General features: G+C 31.3%; 2 protein-coding genes across 2 annotated transcripts; both read right to left on the bottom strand.

Moving 5' to 3' along the window:
- Positions 1 to 5,547: 5,547 nt before the first annotated feature.
- LOC136984589 (MFS-type transporter SLC18B1-like) lies at positions 5,548 to 8,405 on the bottom strand. The gene is made up of 13 exons (XM_067281644.1): positions 8,346 to 8,405; positions 7,959 to 8,132; positions 7,797 to 7,892; positions 7,654 to 7,721; positions 7,441 to 7,588; positions 7,002 to 7,070; positions 6,837 to 6,924; positions 6,629 to 6,768; positions 6,252 to 6,343; positions 6,077 to 6,172; positions 5,886 to 5,960; positions 5,715 to 5,808; positions 5,548 to 5,637 (listed from the first exon to the last, which is right to left on the bottom strand). The coding sequence occupies exons 1-13, from the start codon at positions 8,349 to 8,351 to the stop codon at positions 5,548 to 5,550; spliced, it is 1,236 nt and encodes a 411-aa protein (XP_067137745.1). The 5' UTR covers positions 8,352 to 8,405.
- A 5,357-nt stretch (positions 8,406 to 13,762) lies between these two features.
- Positions 13,763 to 19,448, bottom strand: LOC136984575 (acid-sensing ion channel 1-like). Its single transcript, XM_067281625.1, has 12 exons — positions 19,084 to 19,448; positions 18,930 to 19,005; positions 17,931 to 18,082; positions 17,744 to 17,859; positions 15,109 to 15,269; positions 14,927 to 15,025; positions 14,742 to 14,856; positions 14,596 to 14,671; positions 14,417 to 14,471; positions 14,237 to 14,292; positions 14,058 to 14,133; positions 13,763 to 13,983 (listed from the first exon to the last, which is right to left on the bottom strand). Exons 1-12 carry the CDS (start codon positions 19,446 to 19,448, stop codon positions 13,777 to 13,779), a joined length of 1,554 nt encoding a protein of 517 aa, XP_067137726.1. The 3' UTR covers positions 13,763 to 13,776.
- Between the last annotated feature and the right edge of the window lie 730 nt (positions 19,449 to 20,178).

Raw genomic sequence — 20,178 nt, 5'->3', positions numbered from 1 at the left:
GCAAGTGTTGTTGTCCAACGAGACTGTGAATGAAGAAAAAAAAAAGGAAAATAACAGAGAGACTTTCAAAATGTGACTTATTGAAAGTTCGTCATGCGAATTTTATTTATATTTTCTGTATAAAACTATTGAGGCACGCAATTCAGCTGTTAACAGAGTATATTTTCATTAAATTAACTCCCGCTTTTCTTTGTATTTTTGGTATCAATAATCGAAAAACTCAAAATCTAAAGTGCATTTCTATGTTTATGTCTGGGAATTTTCATTGTTTTATTTATTTATTTTTTAAGTTCACCCCGGTTCAAGACCATTTCAATACATTTAATTTATGGCAGTAAATATAGGCTATTAAATTGTGAAAGTCAGTTTTTATATGATGATAACATCATTAATGATTGATAACATTCGACCTCGACATACTGTATTTTAATATACTCGTGTTAAAATTATTGTTTTAATGGAAAAATGGAATAAATTCATTTACGTTACAGCTTTAAATAGGTTTACTTAACAACGAAATATTAGTAATGACTAAAGTTACCTAACTTTTTATGTTTATAACGTTCGTTTTAAGTGAAATATTAGCGTAGTACATTAAAGACAGGAATTATAAACAAAAATGTAAAAAAATGGCACAGTTATATTACAATAATTTGGAAAGATGTTGCAACAGTTAACTTATTTAATACAGTTTTAAAAGAATTTATTTAATAAATAATAAATACAAAAAAATGAAAGTAGGCTGTAGTGTATTTAGAAATATGGCTCCAGAAGGCCCACAGCATGCAGGCGTTAATTAATAGTACCATTTTTGTACTGAATGATTCTATTTTATAATTTTAATTATGTAATAATTGTATTCTATAGATTTTTAACTACCGAAAGGGGAAAAGGACACTGCTATTAATTTGTTTGTATAAAGTAACGTGACTCGAGGACGATCTGCCGAGGGGAGATGCCTCCAAAAAGGGCTTTCTATGGGAAATTGGCCCATTTTTAGGCCTTAAAAACGTGAAGAAAATCCGAAAAACTCCCGAATCCACGATCGGTGTTTAGTAGTTTTATCCACTCGGCCATCGCTACTATTGAATACCCGTCATTAATACTACTACCCGGACCTAATGGGAAATGCACCCTTCGGTACAGGATATTGTTAAAGAGAAATGAACGAAGAAAGGAATATCAAATAATTGAAAGAGAAATTGGAAGAGGAGTGGGTTGGAAGGAAGTGGAAGAGTACAATTGGGTAATGAGTGATCATTTTAAAAGATTAGAGGAGGAAGAAATACTGAAAACAATTTAAAAGATCATCTTCGTGTCTACAAAGTGCCAAAAATGAAAACTATCCCAGGGAAATTGACTACAGATTGAATAAAATAATATTATATTCGGGATTTTAATTTATATATTATAGTAATTAATCAAGCAATTTTCTTAACAAAGTTCATTAAACAAAGACAGAAAATGAGCTCAATATTAGTTCATCCTCCTCGTAAAGTCCAACTAAATTTTTAATCTAAATTGACAACAATTAAAATTTTTAAAAATATATTAAGAATAAAATTTTTATTTGAAAAATAGAATTAATTTTTGTAGATAAATTAGATCGATATAGAAGGAAAAGGGTCAGAAATTGGGTCGTTCAACTTTAGTGTGTGTGATCGAATTGCTGGCGTGAATTCTCTATTGTTTCTATCGTGACTCTTGTTAACTTCTTGCGAGTTGTTTGTGTATATAAAACATAAATAATCAACTATTAAGTTTTCAGGATATAGTTATAACACAGCATTTACATTACTTTAATCTATTTTATAGTACAAAGTAGATTACTTTGGACATGCACTTAGAGAAAAAAAAGGACTGTTTTTTTACATTTTTAAGGTAAATTATCCGCTGACTAATAATATTTTGTAAGTAAATGAGCGTAAAATACATTTTAGTATTTCAAATTTTTATATAGAACCATCCTAAATAGCGCTACATTCATAAACCGCCAATGAATACTGACAAACGGATCTTCAAATATCGTTACTATATACACAGCATATATAATTTTTATTGTTTGAGTCACTTCAATTTAGCGTCAAATTCGATTTTACAAACTACACGACAGTGCAAATGGCGCTAAATCGAAGTTTGACTGTAATTATGCGTAGTAATGATATCCGAAAATCCTCCTTGTGTTGCATGGCCTCTTGGCATCAATTCAATCCAATCCTTATAAACTGATGCAGAAATTAAGAATAAATTATGAATTTCTACAAGATTATATGGAAAATTATTAAAGTTTATAATTTTTTAACTCAAAATTACTTAATGAGTATTTACTCACCGCTTAATTCTTCCCAAACATCCGATTCGGAAGCCTTTAACGTGTCATTATCTCCGACCGATTCTAAACTATAACAATTTCCAAAATCTGGATCATAAAAATATTCAAAGCGTCTGCGTACGTGAGGAAAACAACCAAATCACTCTTAAATTTCTGTAAATTTAATTATAAACAATTTAAAAAAGCTCGTACTTAACACATTCATTGTTCTTCATTGGTGGAGTTCCGGTAAACGTGCAAGAAATGATCATGTCAGATATATTGTGACCCAAAATTCTTCTAATATCGGGCTTGTCCTCGACTAGAAGTTGTAATTGTATTTTAGGAATATCATTTTCTTTCAGCTAAATATAATAAAATTATAATTGTTATGAGACTTTATTAAAAAATAACTTTTATATTATTAATTATTATAAAATAGCAAAAATCTCTCCACCTCCTTAACCTTTAACCACAAAAATTTAATAGCATCAATGACCCTTATATACAAGTTGCCATGCCAAGTTTTGTTTCTTAATCTTTACCCCATCCTGAGATATTAAACGAAATAGATACCAACACGCGCAACACGGAATTTTCCCCCTTTTGTTTTCTACATTTTTGGGTTTAGGGGGTCTTAAAATGTCGAGATTTGAGACCTCTTAACACCGTTTTGACACCATTATACTACTTTTACTATAAATGACAGTCGGGATAGTAAAATCGATGTTTCGAACATTAAAACTTCCCGTGTTTACCCTTGTGTTCCAGATATTCTCTTAATTATTCGCATGTTTAAGATGTTTATTGTTAAGTTAGGAAGATTATATAAATTATTCTATATTTATTCACTTGTATGGAGTGACGTAATGTTTGAAATTTCTCCCTTAAACATAATCTGCACGCTATGTGCGTGATATTGCTACATTTACAAAACTTCATTATTTTGATTTTAAAAAAATCAAAATAAAATATTTATTTTTAAATAAAAACTTAATAGCATTTTTTGGATTATTTTACATAATATAATAAAGGAATAGTTTTAAATCACTTACTTTAATATGCTTTAGTTTATAAGAATTGTTAGGACAGAATCCAACATTATATTTACAATATTCATTCTTCTTTATCCTGTGAATTATACATCGAGTTATATTATTGTGTAGAATATTTAGTAAAATAATTTTTGAAAACTCCAAAAAAGTTCTCTCAAAAATTACAAATTAATCTTTAAGAATCTTTTAAAATTACAAGTGCCATCTTGAGCCATCATCAAGAGCAATCTCAAGTGAAAATATGGAAATGGGCATTAGCAACCCCCCTTTTTTTCCTGTTAATTCTGTCCACCCTGTAAGCACAAGAGGGTCAGGCACATCGTGGAGGGAGGAAAGAGTTAAAAATGAAAAAAAGACCCATCAAGGATTTGGGAGCTGCCAAATGATAAGAATGAGCGAGGTTCTTGATTCCTCCTTACCCCATTATTTCCTCGGCAGTCTCTCCCCAAAAGGTCAATCTTGGGTTCGATGCATTACCAGAGGTCATTCGGGGTCGGTGGACAAGTTTATTTTTATTACTTTTTAATATAATTTTCAATTTTAGGAGAGTGGTGCTCACGTTTTTTCTTATTAAACGTAAATAAATGTAATTGTTTTCTATGACAAATTGTTTAAAAAATCTGTAATTTATTCTTTTATCAGTGTAGGGGTTCAGCCTTATAGTTTAATTTATATTTGGAAAGGGGTCGAGAAGCAAAACAGACCGAGAACCCCGAGCATATATCAATAAAAATAAGCATTTTTGAATGATTTATACAACTTTAAATAAAGTAAAAATAAATAAAATTAATTCTTAGAACTTGCCTGTTGTTGTTGCACAGGGTTACAGAAGGGAATTCCATTAAACCTTCCGTCTTAACAACAACTTCTACTCTTGTAGGGTAATTATAATACTGTTCAAGAAAGAGCGTTACTTGGTATATGAATCCGGTCAAGCAACAAATAACGATAAATATCCAAATAAATCTTTCAAACTTCCCTTTAGCAGCCGCTATATTACTAACTCCGGCTATGGACGACTCTTTAAAAATATTTAAACAATACTTTGAAGCGGATAATTGCTGTTTTTTAGGAGAAGAGGAGACACTGTTAATGCTACGTGATGGATTTTTCCATCCATGAACTTCACAATTTACGCAGTAATTCGAATCTATTTCAGATTTCGCCATGTTGTAACAGTAAACGAAGACAGTTTGCCTTCACAATCGATTAATTTTCGTGTTAGAAAGTAACTGAAGAGGACGCTGATCGCAAAAATAACAGAATTTTGATAATTAATAACACCAAAAATCTTAAAATATTCGAAATGGTTGATACATTACGTTTTAAAACAAATACAGCGTGCTAATTATTCAACGAATAATTTAGCCAAACTCGATTTAACGCCATTGAATGGAGTCCGGCGCTAAATCGAAGTATAAATAATGAGTAACATTTGCAATACAAAGTGTTCTCTATTTCATATTCACGGAGAATAGATTCACGAATATTCGCTGACGTTTTACAGTAGCACCATTTAGGAGACGCAATATCGAGGTTTGATTGTGTATTATATTGTAAGATGACAACTTTAAAAATATATTAATAAAGAGGTTTTTAGGGGGTGGTTTCTGAGGAAAGATTAAGACCACAGCTCTATAATCCGGATTAAGTCCCAAAAGTGTTACATTCCGAACTCGTTCCGTGAATGATTTGTTATCACGCGTTATTCTATGGGCAATTTTCAAGAGCCTTCATCAACAGGTGACTCCAAATCAATCTTTTATATGAAAATATTTCTCTCAAAAAATTCTCTTGAAGAAAAATGTCTGAAGTCAAAGTTACATGAAGCCCCCTAAAACAAATTTGCCCGGGTACAACGAAGGTATAATGCGCCACTGTTCGTACTACTTTGACACTACACGTTTGTGTAACACGAGACTATGCACTCCAACAATTTTCTTCAGTAATTTTACTTAGATATTTAGGGTCAGAAAGGCCCTAAATATTCAGGTAAAACTACTCCAGCAGTTATCGCGGGCCTGTCAAACACGTCAGGGCATTATATATAAATATATATATATATAAAAGACAGCCTTAGCCTATTATTTTTTAAAATATTTGTCTGTATTTTCGACTTTCAAAACAGTTGCAAAAAAGTTTGTGCTTTTCAATAAGAGAAAAATTTAACAATCATTAAAATCAAGATTTTGAAGATAATAAACTGATGCGCTCTTGTTGATCTCCCCTTGAAATCCTCTTCCATAAAATATAAGCCCAAACGATAGTTGTCTGTAAAGAAAATTGCCGTTACGTTATTTTAAATTAAATACAACGTATTAAATTATATTGATTTTTGATGTATTTACTATAACAAACTCTACCACCGCAGCGAAGAAAGTAGCAGTAGGATATCCATAGTATCGACTGAATATTTGACCTAAGAAAGGGCCCATTAAACATCTGAAATATTTTAAAATTATTAATCATGCCCATAAAAACACGTTACTATAATTTATACGCACTAATTATCAGCATACCCAATTGCAGTCGCCGATAAAAGATTTCCAAAAATGGCTGAGTAAGTATGGACATTATCAGGAAAGCCCCTCTTCCTACAAATCAAAAACATTTTATTATTATTATTATTATTCATACATTAATAGCTAAAAATTAAAAATACATACGTAAATAATCAATTTAAGCCTTGAAAGTAATGTTTTAAACTCACATTGTACCTTGTATACCATCGAAGAAAGCGCATATAATCTGTCCTCCAATTCCAGCATCAAGGAGAATTTCAGAAACAATAACCAACCAAAGTGAACTAAACATTAAATTAAATTAATTTATTTTTAACTCAAAATTTATTTCTAAAATTTATGAGATATTAAACCGCAAAACACCTTCTGACAGGTATAAATGGTGGGGGTCCTACAAGAAAGAAACCACAACACGTAATTGAAACCGCAACTCCTGTAAGAACTCGAACGTTATCCTATTAAAAAATTGAGAATTTTAAATAAATTTTAAAGTACAATTTGTTAAATTTTATAAAATAATTACCGAATAATCACATAAACGACCCCAAAGTGTACACAAATTACATATACGCAATTCAAACCAATGGCGATTGGCATGAGAATCTTCTTGTCTAGATGAAACTATGAGGTTTATTTTATATAAAAGTGGAGTTAAACCGTTAATTTTATCAGGAGAAAAGAGTTTAGATTCATAAAATTCTACACAAATCTTTATAAAAGTAAAAGTAATTGCAACTTACACGATTTAAATTCTCTTCTAGGGTGTTGCTGTTGAAACCAATAGCAAAATAAGCACTAAAACAGATTAATAAATTCATTAGGAAATTATGATGGAAGATTAATTTCTTCAATTCTACAAATTCTGTCGTAAGGTCTTCTTCTGAAATTCCATATATTTCAAATTAAAATTTTATATTAATTACTTATAATTAATATACATAAACTTACTTTCGCACGGTAAATATTTTCTAGCAAACAGAGAAGACACAAATAGGAAACTACCCAAAATCAAATATGGTAAACTATACCCTCCAATCTGTAATTATGCTAATGAATAATGATGAATATGTAAAAATATCATTTGTTGAATGAAAAATTCAAGAAATGACCCACCTCACTAAATAACGCTCCAAAAAAAGTGCCAGTAAGCATACCTAAACCATTAAGTGTTTCCATCATGGCCTGTAATTTTAAATTATTAAATTTATCTGTTTTATGAATTAAATTATACAAATAAGGTCAATATTACCTTAGGTAGCCAAGATGGCGGCTCGTCTATAATTCCAGCAAGGAAACAGTGGGATGCACGTTCTAACCTAACCTATTTTAATAAATTACCATAATTATTAGCAACCAAATTATTAGAATAGGTTAGGTTAAGTTAGAACGTGCGTTCCACTGTTTCCTTGCTGGAATTAGAGACGAGCCGCCATCTTGGCTACCTAAGGTAACATTAACAATAAATAATAATAAAACCGGGACCCCAGAAAGTATGTTTTACGTATGGTCTTGGCTATTTCAGCCAAATTAAATGTTATAATAAGTCACTTACAACGATAATAGCTTTGTTTCGTGGAAATATAGTAACTATCAAACTGTATGTGAAAGTAGAGTAAATTGCGCTTCCTATTCCTAACAATATTCTAGAAAGGAAGGCTAAAACGTAGAATGCAATATTCCAAGGCAAATGGAAAATCCCTCTGAAAAAAAACAAGAAACGGTAATTAAATTATAACCTATGTAAAATAAAGAACGTGTTACTTACGCCATTAAAAAAGCTGCAGATGCAGACAACAAAAGTGAACCATAAGCTAAAACATTCGGTCTTACAGGCTAGTAAATAAAATATATTTCCATATTTTAAGCACGATAAACATAGATTTATGTAAATTTATATAAAATACTTACTATTTTTCCGACAAAAGGCGAGAAAAAAATGACTATTATCTGATAAATAGCTAATACGGCTTCATACAAATATGGACGATTCCCTCGCTTCTTCATCTAAGAAAAATTTTAAGTATCATAAAAATATATTTATTCTTCATTTTATTATTTAATTATACACACTTCTTCGGGAAAAAGTGGAATCAGTAGGACATAACTAATCCCCATCCAATAATTGCACATCATCAGTGTTATTAAGAGAATTTTTCTATGTCTTGACGTAAAAGATTTGGATTCGTGGTTGAAATCATTCATAATTTCTATTACTTTTGTAGGATTATTTTCCATCTTATAGCTCTAAAAACAGATGAAAAAATTCAGTTTAAATTTGAAATTTCTTAAAATCTATTTACTTAAAGAGATTAATATAACTAAATATTAATGCATGCTGCACTTAAGGAACAATAGCATAAGGCGTTGCTTCAGACACTTCAACTACATTCATACCGTATCGATCTACATTAAATTAACTTTAGAGTATAAAATCTTGTATAAAATAATATTGCTCACTTTCATTCAATTGACTCTTAAATAATATACATTTAATAATTATCTTTTGGATGAAAGTTGTACAGCATGAATTATAGCATAATTAACACTACTCACAGCTTTTAAACACGACAAAGACTTTAATTTCATGAACATTTTAATGATATTTGAAAACTACAATTTGTTTTTAATAATAAAAAAAGATCATTTACACATAAACTATAAAATTTTATTTTATGAGAAAGTTTCTAAGTATAAAATTTATTAAATTAGTCACGTACCTTTTTATTATAAAAAGTTTATCAATAAAATAACATTATTCTTCCTTATGACTGGCTACGCGATCACGAATATTGTCAACCATGCATAAGTAGCAAACTTTCTCTCCAAGAGCATTACTGATCGATTATTATTAATGGGATTATTATTTCGATTATAATTCAAATTATTTTAAAATTAAATTTAAATAAATTAATAAGTAAGGCAATGTTTTCTAAGCTAACGAAAATTTAAGTGTGAAAAATTTTTACGTCAATTTCTATTATTTGCCAATACAATGAGGTACTTTTACGTGACGAGTGAGTCGCGTGAATATAGCAAATACACGTTTCTCGTGACATAGAACACGTGGCGCTAAGCCACGTGTTCTGCCGCTTCCATCCTCCACCACCCCCATTGTGGGTCTGGCCAAACATATGACGGAGTTTCAGTGCCCAAAATTTAAATGACTAAATTAATTTTAAACTGTTTAAAGACACAAGAAAAAGAAATAAAATTTTATGTAGTTGTTATTTCTGAGTAATCAAAGGGGTTGAAGTGAAGTGAAATCGTTTGATTGAAGTGGTTAATGATGCTCTATATGCCCGAAACAGACTACCACGAAAAATTTCAGAGATTCATGACTCGAGCTCAAATCCAGATACTTTAGAACGTCTTTACTGTCTTGTTTATCCAGTCATCAATCCCTCCATATTTGCTTTATTTCTTAAATTCTAAAAGGGTCGTCCAAAATTCCAAATTGAAAAAATTTGGGTTTGGTTTGCAATGTGTGACAATCCTACATTAAAACCCATACATGTGTGAGGTTAACCGAGGTTAGGAGATAGAAGATGATTCTTCTCTTCTCTACCTCTTAACGGCACAAGACCTTGAGGTCCGACCTCGTTATTCGAAAGGATGACTAGAGATCGAGCGGTCAACGTTCGCTTTCGGATGAGGATCGTTGGATCCTGTTTACGTCAGGAACTGACACCAATCTATCGAATTTCTCGCGGATAGATACGCGTTTTCCGGGATCGGAGGAATGACTGATCAAGTGAGCGATCGCGTACTTAGTTCCGGGTTCAAGCGGAGGAGATGATAATGGAGGAAGAAACGCACACCACTCTGTAATTAGATAAAAATACCCGTTTATTTTGGAATGAATAAGGAATACATCAATTGACATAATCGAAAGTGTTATTTACATTATCGAATCGAATTACCGGACCACGTCTCGATTGACTAGAGAGATAGAGAGAGAGAGAGAGAGCTTACAAAACATCGCGAGTAGAGTAAATACTTTGAAATGCAGGTGATACTTTTTAATCCTTGGATTGTTGACAAAGTTCCGAAGAACGCAAGTTTGTTCGGATTTGAAGTCAGATTGACGAAAGTTCGATGTAAATGATAAGGATGGATGGATCCTTCAACGGATGAACGGCGAAACGGCGGGAGATGATCATCCAAGGCACACACACACACACTTGGCAATTGTCGAAACTTTTGTCGCCGTTACGTCATCGTTCGTTTTCCTTTTATTTCGGGTTCTCGGTTTCGAGATTTTACGATGTACGTCAGCGGTGAAAGTCCCTTTTGACCAATGGTGAATTAAATGATATAATCATTTTTCAACAGTTAACTCATCTTCTACAAGGAAGTATTGCCGTGGGAACAAAGGTTTATGATTGATTTTTATGGGAAAATTTCTCGGGTGTTTTTCCGTTTTTTGTTTCTGTGGTTGAATTAACTCTAACTTTCTAACATCGGTTGGAAAACGGCAAATAAAACAAAAGATTTGAATCGAATCTCGTTATTCTTATATTTGGGTCCTCACACATGTATCTTCAATTTTGTGTACTGATGAACCTAGTCCACAACTAGGTTAGACAGCATGTATAAGGGATGAAGAATGATGCTCCATTTTCCAAAAAAATAAGGTATTTCGGCTGGATTCTGCCTTAGTTCTCAGCATAATTTGTTAATTTTGAAGCAAATTTTATGCTGGTCTTTTGATCCTGAAATATATTTAAGCATCTAAGGATCTGTCATATACTTATACACTTAAATATTTTATTTATCTATGAGAAATTACATTTCAGATATATCATCCATGAGATAACTTGCTAGCCACAAGATCTCTCCAGATTTATCTGACCGATTTAGAAAACACGATATAACGTTATGGTTGACATAGTTATAGGCGATACTTGCTACACACAAAATAAGCCCTTATTATACCACACAGATCGCGTATGTGTTGGGTTGCCGTATCGATTAGTCAATATCATTGGCTAATTGATTAACAAGAGATTTCACGAGATGTTTTGCTTACAAGTCTCATTGTACAGGGTTTGTATGGAAACATACGCAAAATAATGTAGTAATTACTAAAAAATTACTTATATATTTATGCAATTTAAATATACCGGTATTCAGTTACAAGCCTACTTACTGCATTTTCGCATTTCAGATCCCTATGACTGATATTTTTCTATGCAAATAACCTACAGCAAGGCACAGATAATAGAAATATTTCTGAGCTTGTTCTTCAGAAATTACGTGACGACGCTAAGAAATATAAAGATTAATATATTGTTTTCTGATTGTTGAATTTCTGATACACGAACATATACTTTTATATAATTCAGAAGGTCGCCATTTTCCGCAAGTTGCATAAAAATGTGTACTTTGGAACCGAAGTCTATGATGCGATTTACTTGGATGATATGAGGGTGAGATATTTCCGAAATAATTCCCAATCGTTGAATGTATTCCGAAAAATTTTACCTTACTTTTCAGTAGGCCCCTTCTCTGATTATTTCTCCAAATTTATAACCATTTCTCTGGAGGAGTGAAAGATTCGGAACTAGGGCGGCTGGATGACATTGATATTGATTTAATATAGATTTCTATTGTGAAACTATACAACAATAACGAAACAATCAACAAATATATTCATCGTTAAGTTATTTTTATGTTTATTATTTTTTTAATTGGCTTGGTTTTGATATAGGACCTTTTCGGCAAGCCCATTATGGGTTCAGACAGGTCCACAATGGGGCAGACGGTTTATGAGGGACGGGGCCTGAAAAATCCGAGCGGACCAATTCCAAAAAATTCCTCTAGTCCATACCGCTTTGGGGTTCTGATTCCACACAGCAATATGCTACCACTTTAACCATCCGGCCATCTACAATCGTCTATCCATAATGAACTATTTTCGTGTGTTTTACATGAAATTTGTCTACAGGGCAGCACTGAAGTAATAGGGCAATCAGAGATTTCACATTTTACGTAAACGTAGTATTTTGTTAGCATGATTTAATGCACTTTCAGAAAATAAATGGAAAGTTTGTTTCTTTGTTTTGTTAACTTATGGCAACGCAACACTTGAGCGATCAACCTAGGGGAAATGCTTTCAGGGAGGCCTTTTTAAGGGAAACTTAAGGGTAACTGGTCCCCCTATTCGGACGTTACAGACGTGGAGAAAACCCAGAAAACCCTACCTATAAATACCTTAATTTTTCTTTAATTTACAATATAAATTGAATAGAATTTTATTTTCAGAAAATCAATTTCATTGTTAAGCGATATTTAATTTTATTTATTACGAAGTCAAAAAGTGAAATTTTATTTTACTTTTCTTATAAATTGGTGTTAAATGCTACGAATAAATTGGTGTTATACATAATTAAGTACACAAGAAGTTACAATAAATAATTATTTATTTTAAATATCACAAATTTAATTGTTTTTACATTACGAATATGACATTTGATATACAATATTTACATATTTTCACGAATTATTAAAAATAATTTTCCTTAAAAATAATTGACAAATTAGGAAAAACATAATAAAAAAAAATATCTGTAAAAATTACGAATGTTATCCTGTTTAATATGGCACCAAGTGTAGAAAACGTGACATTTTTTACTTCTTATCACAGATAATTTCCTATTCCGGAGTTTGGAAAGGAGATGGATACGAATATCACAGTGAAAATTAGTAAGTAGCCTGTCTACAACATACGGAAGCGATTTAATGAAGAAAAACTTTGTTATCGTTTCCGCCGTTAGGGGAAGAAATGGCGCTGAAAACACAAGCGGGTGAGAATTTAATATCTACTGGTTTCACGAATATATTATTATAGTAGCTACTTAACCTGCTGTTCGTAATTAGAGTTGACAATAAAGAACTTGAATGAAATACTTGTACCTAAGGCTTCTTTGCAATTGCACTGCCATTCTTTCTCTAGTGGCGAAAATTTAAACTAATTTTTTATTTGCTAAATTGTTAGTCTATGCCATTAACTAATTTTCATAGCGACATCACCATCCGTCATCTTCCAAAAACTCCAGAATAGAGAAACTTATAACATCTTGATAATGGCTAAAAACAGGTTTACCTTTTTATATTATAAAGAATAAAACATATACCGAGTGATCATAATTAAATTACCCCTATTCGGATTTTAGTTCGTGTGACTTTTGGTCTTGGAGACACATACAAAGCGTGGTTTATTAATGACACGTTGCAAATTTGGCTGCCTCGAAAGACTAAAGCGTTACAGAGGATGGTTGAACACAAATGTTCTTGTCTTTCAGATTTTTACACACTTTAAAATGGGAACCACATTGCACATTATCCCGCATACCTAAGGTCTCTGTACAAGTGTATACCTTGCCAGATTATTTTTGCATTGGACTGCTAAGTGTTTATTCAGACAGCGTTGAATAGGGGTACTTCAGTTACGATCTCCCGGTATAAGCACTATAATTAGAATGAGTATACAGAGATATCGGAACTATTCTAGAATTCTCCTGAAGATTAGTGAATCCTGTTATTGTCAGTATCAGTTCCTCCAATTAATTGCAGAACCTTGGTATCTGTTTAATAAGACAACTTTACATATGAATGAATTTATATCTTAAAAAGTTTTAAGGGGAAAATTACTGCATTTTCGTCGTATAACCCGCGGGTTATCTTTTGTTTGAAATGCTAATTTGCTAGGAGTACGGGTTAATAGATGAGATAGTGATGACTTCTCTCGTAAGCAAAGATTTTACTTTCGTTCTAACAGTTTTCTGCGGGTTATATACACGAAAATGCAGTTGAAACATATTAAATAAACAATTTTAATAAATTTCCAGTCGATTTATTGGGCAATGTTTTACACGAAACTTAATTATTAATTTCTTAATTTTGTCTTACGAACTGGTAGAGAAGACACGTGATTAAAACAGACAACTTTCTTAACTTTTCGCTGATTTCTTCTTCTCCTGAAGTAATAAGTGAAGATGGAAATTGTCTTCTCGAATAGTTCACAAACGGCAATTAACGACGTTCCCAACCAAATTCCAATTAATCCTCCGAGATGGCTGAAGAGTTCTAAAGACTATAAAATATAATTATTCATTTAATTAATTTTCTGTGTTTATACTTAATAATTAAATAAATAAATAAAAGTACTTCTATAATAGGAATGTGCTTATACATTGTATGATCCATACTGGAGTAAAATACTCTTATTCTAGCGAGATTGTGACTGGAAATAAATATTTTAATTATTCTTTTATAATTAATTAATTAAGAATTTATACAAATTACAATTAAGTGCTAAATTCTTAGTATATTACGAAGCCATTCACCTAATATCGTCGTAGGATCTGTTTCTCCAATCACCCAATTCTTCTAGTTGCGAGTACTAAAAATATCAAAATTAGTAATTATAAATGCGAGAATATGTTTAAATTATGGAAATTTTAATAAAAATTAAATTAAAATAATACAATATTATAAATATTAACGTTAAATGTTGCCATTTTTACTTTTTTCTTCCTAGGCCATATGGTCGCATCCGATTCTACTTCGAATGTACTTTGCCTATAATTATTTCACTTATAAATATATTAAAATTATCTCAAACTTTTCTACTTTATAGAAATATTAATAATAAAAAATATTTAAAAGTGAATAATTTAAAATATTTAATGATTTAATCACGTACCAACACGGAACTCTGCACAACTTGCGACAATACTCTTTAGTGTCGTTTGCTATCTTCTCGGCGCACTTTATTTTAACTAAAATTTAAATAAAAAGTGATGTAAATTATTATAATTTTACTTAATTAAATTGTTTTATAGCTTATACCTTCGTCTTTCTCTCCATCTTTCCAGGGAACGTCGTCAAAAAATAGACTCAATTCATCGGTGATGTAATTACACTTCTTTAATTGCATAGATTGGGAACATTCTGCAGTACACATCTAGAATTATTGAAAGATTTAACATTTAAATGTAATTAACTTGAGTAAACTATATTTAAAGTGTACTTACTCTTGTATTTGACATTCTATCGTTGTTCTTTTCCCATTCCAATTTACTATATTCTGTACAATTAGTTTTATAAGGAGGTGGAAGTAACTGAATGGATGTCTGAAAAAGTTAAGAAACTTTAAATTATTTTAAATAATTTGATTATATATATTAATATTATCCATTTAGATAGATATTTTAACCTTTTGTACGCCAAATTTATAAGAAAATCCCGGTCGAATTTCGTGTCCTTCCGTAAAAGGATCAGGATAAACATCTGTGGTATGCATAACAACTGTAATGGCTACGTCCCTCGACGGTTCCAAATATTCGTCTTCTTCAACATTCAAAACTAAAACTAATTCTGTAATTGAATTTTTAGTTTTAACTCGTTTAAAACTTATTAACCTGTAGGAATTTTTATATAGTCTAAGTTATAGAGATGTTAAGATAAACCCCCCTAATACAGAAACCTCGGAGAAAGAAAATGGAAAATGAAAAGAAACTGGCCTTTTGGGGGTGCCTTTGCAAGCAATCTTCAATGAAATGTTCGATCTTATTACCTTTTTATGAAGTAAAAAGTTGCCTTTCAACGAAAAAAATGACTTATTTGTGTGTTTAGATGCATATGACACACTTAAATTCACTTTCAAACTGTTCATTGAGGAAATGTGTAAAACCTTTATGAGCTGCTTTCAACGTCCATTAATTTTGAAGTGAAACAAATCACGCAAGTCTCGGTTGAATAGGAAATAATTTATAAAAAAAATATCTGTTCACGTGTAGTTTATTTATATTGCTATGCAACTTTTTTTTTAAATTATTTTTCGTTCTTAACGCAGGAAACATTTTAAAACTAAAATACATAAATGTATAAATTCACACTGTCTTTCTTTAATCTCGAAAATGCTGTGAGATAGATGAAAGACGAGACCAGATATGGAAACTTTAGGGGCCGGAGGCCCGATTAACTATATACGAACTTCCGATCTAGACCGAAAGTCACGTGAATTCAATTCAAAAATCCCTCCCGAAAGGTGTTAAATAGATGACCGGCACGACTCTATTGTTAAAGGAAAAGTATGACGTACAGGGACAAGCCACTACTAATTTGAGGTGTAGAGCATATACTGGTATTTTAAATAAAAAATGTTATTAAAAATTGCAGCCAGATCACAATGCCTTTGATTTTCACAAATATTTCACGAATTTCGCGATTTATTCACAACTCTTTACGGTTAATGTAACCCTTGGTGCCAAGATGGCGTCTCGTCTCTGATTCCAGCGAGGAAATAGTGGGACGCACGTTCTAACCTAACCTAACCTATTCTAATAAATTACCATAATTATTAGCTACCAAATTATTAGAATAAGTTAGGTTAGGTTAGAACGTGCGTCTCACTATTTCCTCGCTGGAATCAGAGACGAGACGCCATCTTGGCACCAAGGGTTACATTAACCCTTTTTACAATTGTACGTTTTAATTTTATATAATGTACGATTATTTATATAACCGTATTTAATTGGGATCTGTCAGGATTCTCTTTTTATCCAGCATCCACTTGTATGTGGGCCTAGAAGAACTTGTTTGTAATGGGCATGAATAGAAAGGCCCATTACAAGCGTAGAGCAGAAAAAATTAAATGAAAAGGATTTTTCTATTTTATCACTTGATAAGTATACAACAATTTATACACGAATCGTCTTTAATGTACGTTTATTAATTATTATATAACAATAAAAACACAATGAAGAGTTAGTATTATAAGTTCTTTTGTTTCCAGGTTAAGGTTAAATATAAATAAAACGGTATCGGCGATCTGAATACCTCGTGATGGACAGACATTGATCTCGTTTAAGTGAAAGAAGCGATCGATCAATTTCACACTTTTGCCATTTTATTGTAAAAATAATAAAATTAATCTAGCGTATTTTATAGTATGAAAGAAAAATGTCATAACTCGATCCTCTTTCATCAGTCAATTCGAAAAGTTTGTAAAGTTTTTGATCCATTTGTCTAATTTTTAAGTAAGTTAATAGTAGAAAAGTCGATAATGTAAACTATAAATAATAATACTGTTATTTAAACAGTAGTTTTAGGTAGTAAAGTAGTAAACAGCAGCGGTAACAGTAATTTTAAAGCAGTAAACAGTAGCTATTTAAAGCGCGAGTTTTAAATAGTAATAATCGAATTCCTGTAAACAATTGTTTTAAATAATAGTTTTAAACAGTAGTAACAATAGTAAACAATAGTTTCAAACAGTAACAATTGTTTTAAATAATAGTAGACTAAACAGTAGCTTTAAGTATAAAAGACTTCGTTTTAAACAGTAATAACAGTAAATTTAATTAACAGCAAGACAGTAGGAACAATATGTAACAATTCTATTGATTGAAAATGTTTCCTACAAAAAAGGATATAACAGCTTGCCTCTGCTGATTTTTTGAAGTAAATGAATCGGTAAACAGTTTCTATTGTATATACAATATTTGTTTATCCCGGTACATTATTAGGAATTCGTATTGAATATTTTAATTCATCGTAGTATTGAAATGTTTATCAAAGAAAAGTACGACGTCACAAGAAACGAAACAATTAGAAATTATATTTAATGAAACTGTACTTGCCTAGACAGGAAAAATTCTTCAGAACGGAGCGATTTTCTATGTTAAAAGAAATAATAACCCGTTCAAAACAAATTTCAGTACTGTGCGATTCCGGTTTACACAGGTTTTAATATAGTTTTTCTCTGATTTATTGACAAGTTTTCTTTAATTTTGTGAAATCCTTCGTCTCGATTATGCATAATTTCGAGTATTTTATAAAATAATCCTTACCGCTTAATTCTTGCCAAACATCAGATTCAGAAGCCTTCAGAGCATCGCCATCTTCTTCTACCGATTCTAAACTATAACAATTTCCGAAATCCGGGTCATAAAAGTATTCAAAACGGCTGAAAATATTTGAAAATTCTCACACACATTTTTAATTTTAATTAACTGCGAATTTAGTATATAAACTAACTTGACACATTCTCTTCCCTTCATGGGCGGTATGCCTGTAAAAATGCACGAGACGATCATGTCTGATATATTGTGACCCAAAATCTTCCTGATATCGGGCCTATCTTCAACTAGAAGCTGAAGCTGTAACTTGGGAATTTCTTTTTCTTTCAGCTACAAAACAAAATATAACCTTATTACCATTATTTTATCACTTTTCTCCTCCATATATTAAGTTAATTTTTTTAGTGTTATCAAATATTGTGTTATCAGATAACCGCTCTGGTAGCAATTAAAACAAAGTGGACAACAAATATACGCCATAATCGTTTAATATTGTAAGATGCTATACGTCTTGTTAGGTTCGATAGGCAGTTATATACCAAATTAATTAAAAATATTGAAACGAGTTGCGTAACTTTCCCGGCGAAAAATATTAGCAAAGTTTAAAATTGTATGAAACACCCACCATCTGTTATGAGATTTTATTTAAAAAATAACTTTTATATTATTAATTATAGTAAAAAAAGGACAAAAGGTTTACTTTTGAGAGTGGAATTAAGTTTTTAAAAATATTATAAATGATAATAACGATTAAAATTTTTATTAAATTCGATCTCACCTGATATAAGACACATGACTTGTTCTACCTCTCACCCCATCGAACTTTAACAATCAAAACTTAATCTTTTGGGTTTATGGGGTTTTAAAAAGAAACCCGACAAGTCAAATTTGACATTAGTCTAATATTTTCGCGTGTAATTAACTAATAGCCCTCTTTCGTTAGAAGATTCCCTTTACCTTCAACGTGTTTGTTTGATAGGAACACATGGAAGATGTTGTTGCCTCCCAGGAGGACTTGTTAGACACGCGAATAAAACACCACGCAACACCGTTAGTGAGGCTGGAAACCATCAGCGGTTTATTCATTTTGGCGCGGTCGGCCCTCAATATATAATAATAAACTTAAAAACACGAGCCCCTATTTCAATTCACGTGTAAATAACATGAAACAACTTACTTTCATTTCGTCAAGTTCTATCGGATCGGTAGGGCACGAACTCTTATTATACTTACAATATTCGCTCTTCCTAATTCTGTAAAATAAATTTAAAACAGAAATCTTTGAATAATTCTTTATAAATTAAAGGAATCAAATGAATCTCTCTCTATACCTGTTATTGTTACAGAGCGTTACAGAAGGAAATTCCATTAAGCCCTCCGTCTTAACAAGCACTTGTACTCTTGTAGGATAGTTATAATAATGGCGAAGAAAGAGCGTTACTTGGTATATGAATCCGGTCAAGCAACAAATAACGATAAATATCCAAATAAATCTTTCAAACTTCCCTTTAGCGGCCGCTATATTGCTAACTCCGGCTATGGACGACTCTTTAAAGATATTTAAACAATATTTCGTAGTGGATATACATTTCTTAGAAGGAGGAGGAGAGGAGTTACACATATGAAGTGAAGAACGTTTCCATCCGTGTACGGGGCAATGAATTGCAGAATTTAAGTCTCTTTGAAACTTCGCCATGCTCCACAGCTAATGAATATCGCGCTGCGCTTTTGATCGATTCACTTTTATTATTTTAGTATAAAATATAAACTAAAGAGGACGCTGATTGAGTGGGGTGTTGTACTGTAATGCTCTCTGCTGTGTTAATTTAACAATGGAGTAGAATATTATCTTCTCGACATTAACAAACAAAGTAGAAATAATTAACCCGTGTGATGAATATGTATTTTTTAGGCTTTTAAAGCTACTTTTAACTCGATACATTGATTCGAAAGAATAAATAATAGTATTTTAAATATTTACATACGAAAAATATTTTACTGCCATAGCATAAATCCGTGTTTAAAACATATAAATTGTATTTATTTATATTTTTATAGTCAACTCGTTATTACTTTCGATATATTAAAATAAAATTAAATATAATTATCAGTATATGAGCGTGTTTAGAAGAAGGGAAACCATTTTATGATGCCATTTCATAAGTCACGTAAGGCTTTAAATATTGAAATTATATAAAAGAAGGTTAAAATTAAAATTGGTATAAATCTCTTCGATGTTTTCTATATTTAAACGGTAATAAAGTCAATTTTATAACAGTTATATATTTAAATGTGGCTTTGTGCACCAGTATTTTACATAATACTTTGACTAAGTAAACCGAGGATTAAGAGTTCGAGAGAAATTAACCAATAAGAGTTCACGTAATAAAAGTAAAGTGAGTATTTTAATTGGCTAGCTTCTATCT

This window comes from Centruroides vittatus, unplaced genomic scaffold, assembly GCF_030686945.1.
Source record: "Centruroides vittatus isolate TY-2023 unplaced genomic scaffold, ASM3068694v2 contig_923, whole genome shotgun sequence".
NCBI lineage: Eukaryota > Metazoa > Arthropoda > Arachnida > Scorpiones > Buthidae > Centruroides > Centruroides vittatus.
Note: the sequence above shows the minus strand (reverse complement) of the source record. Positions and strands in the feature narration are given on the sequence as shown.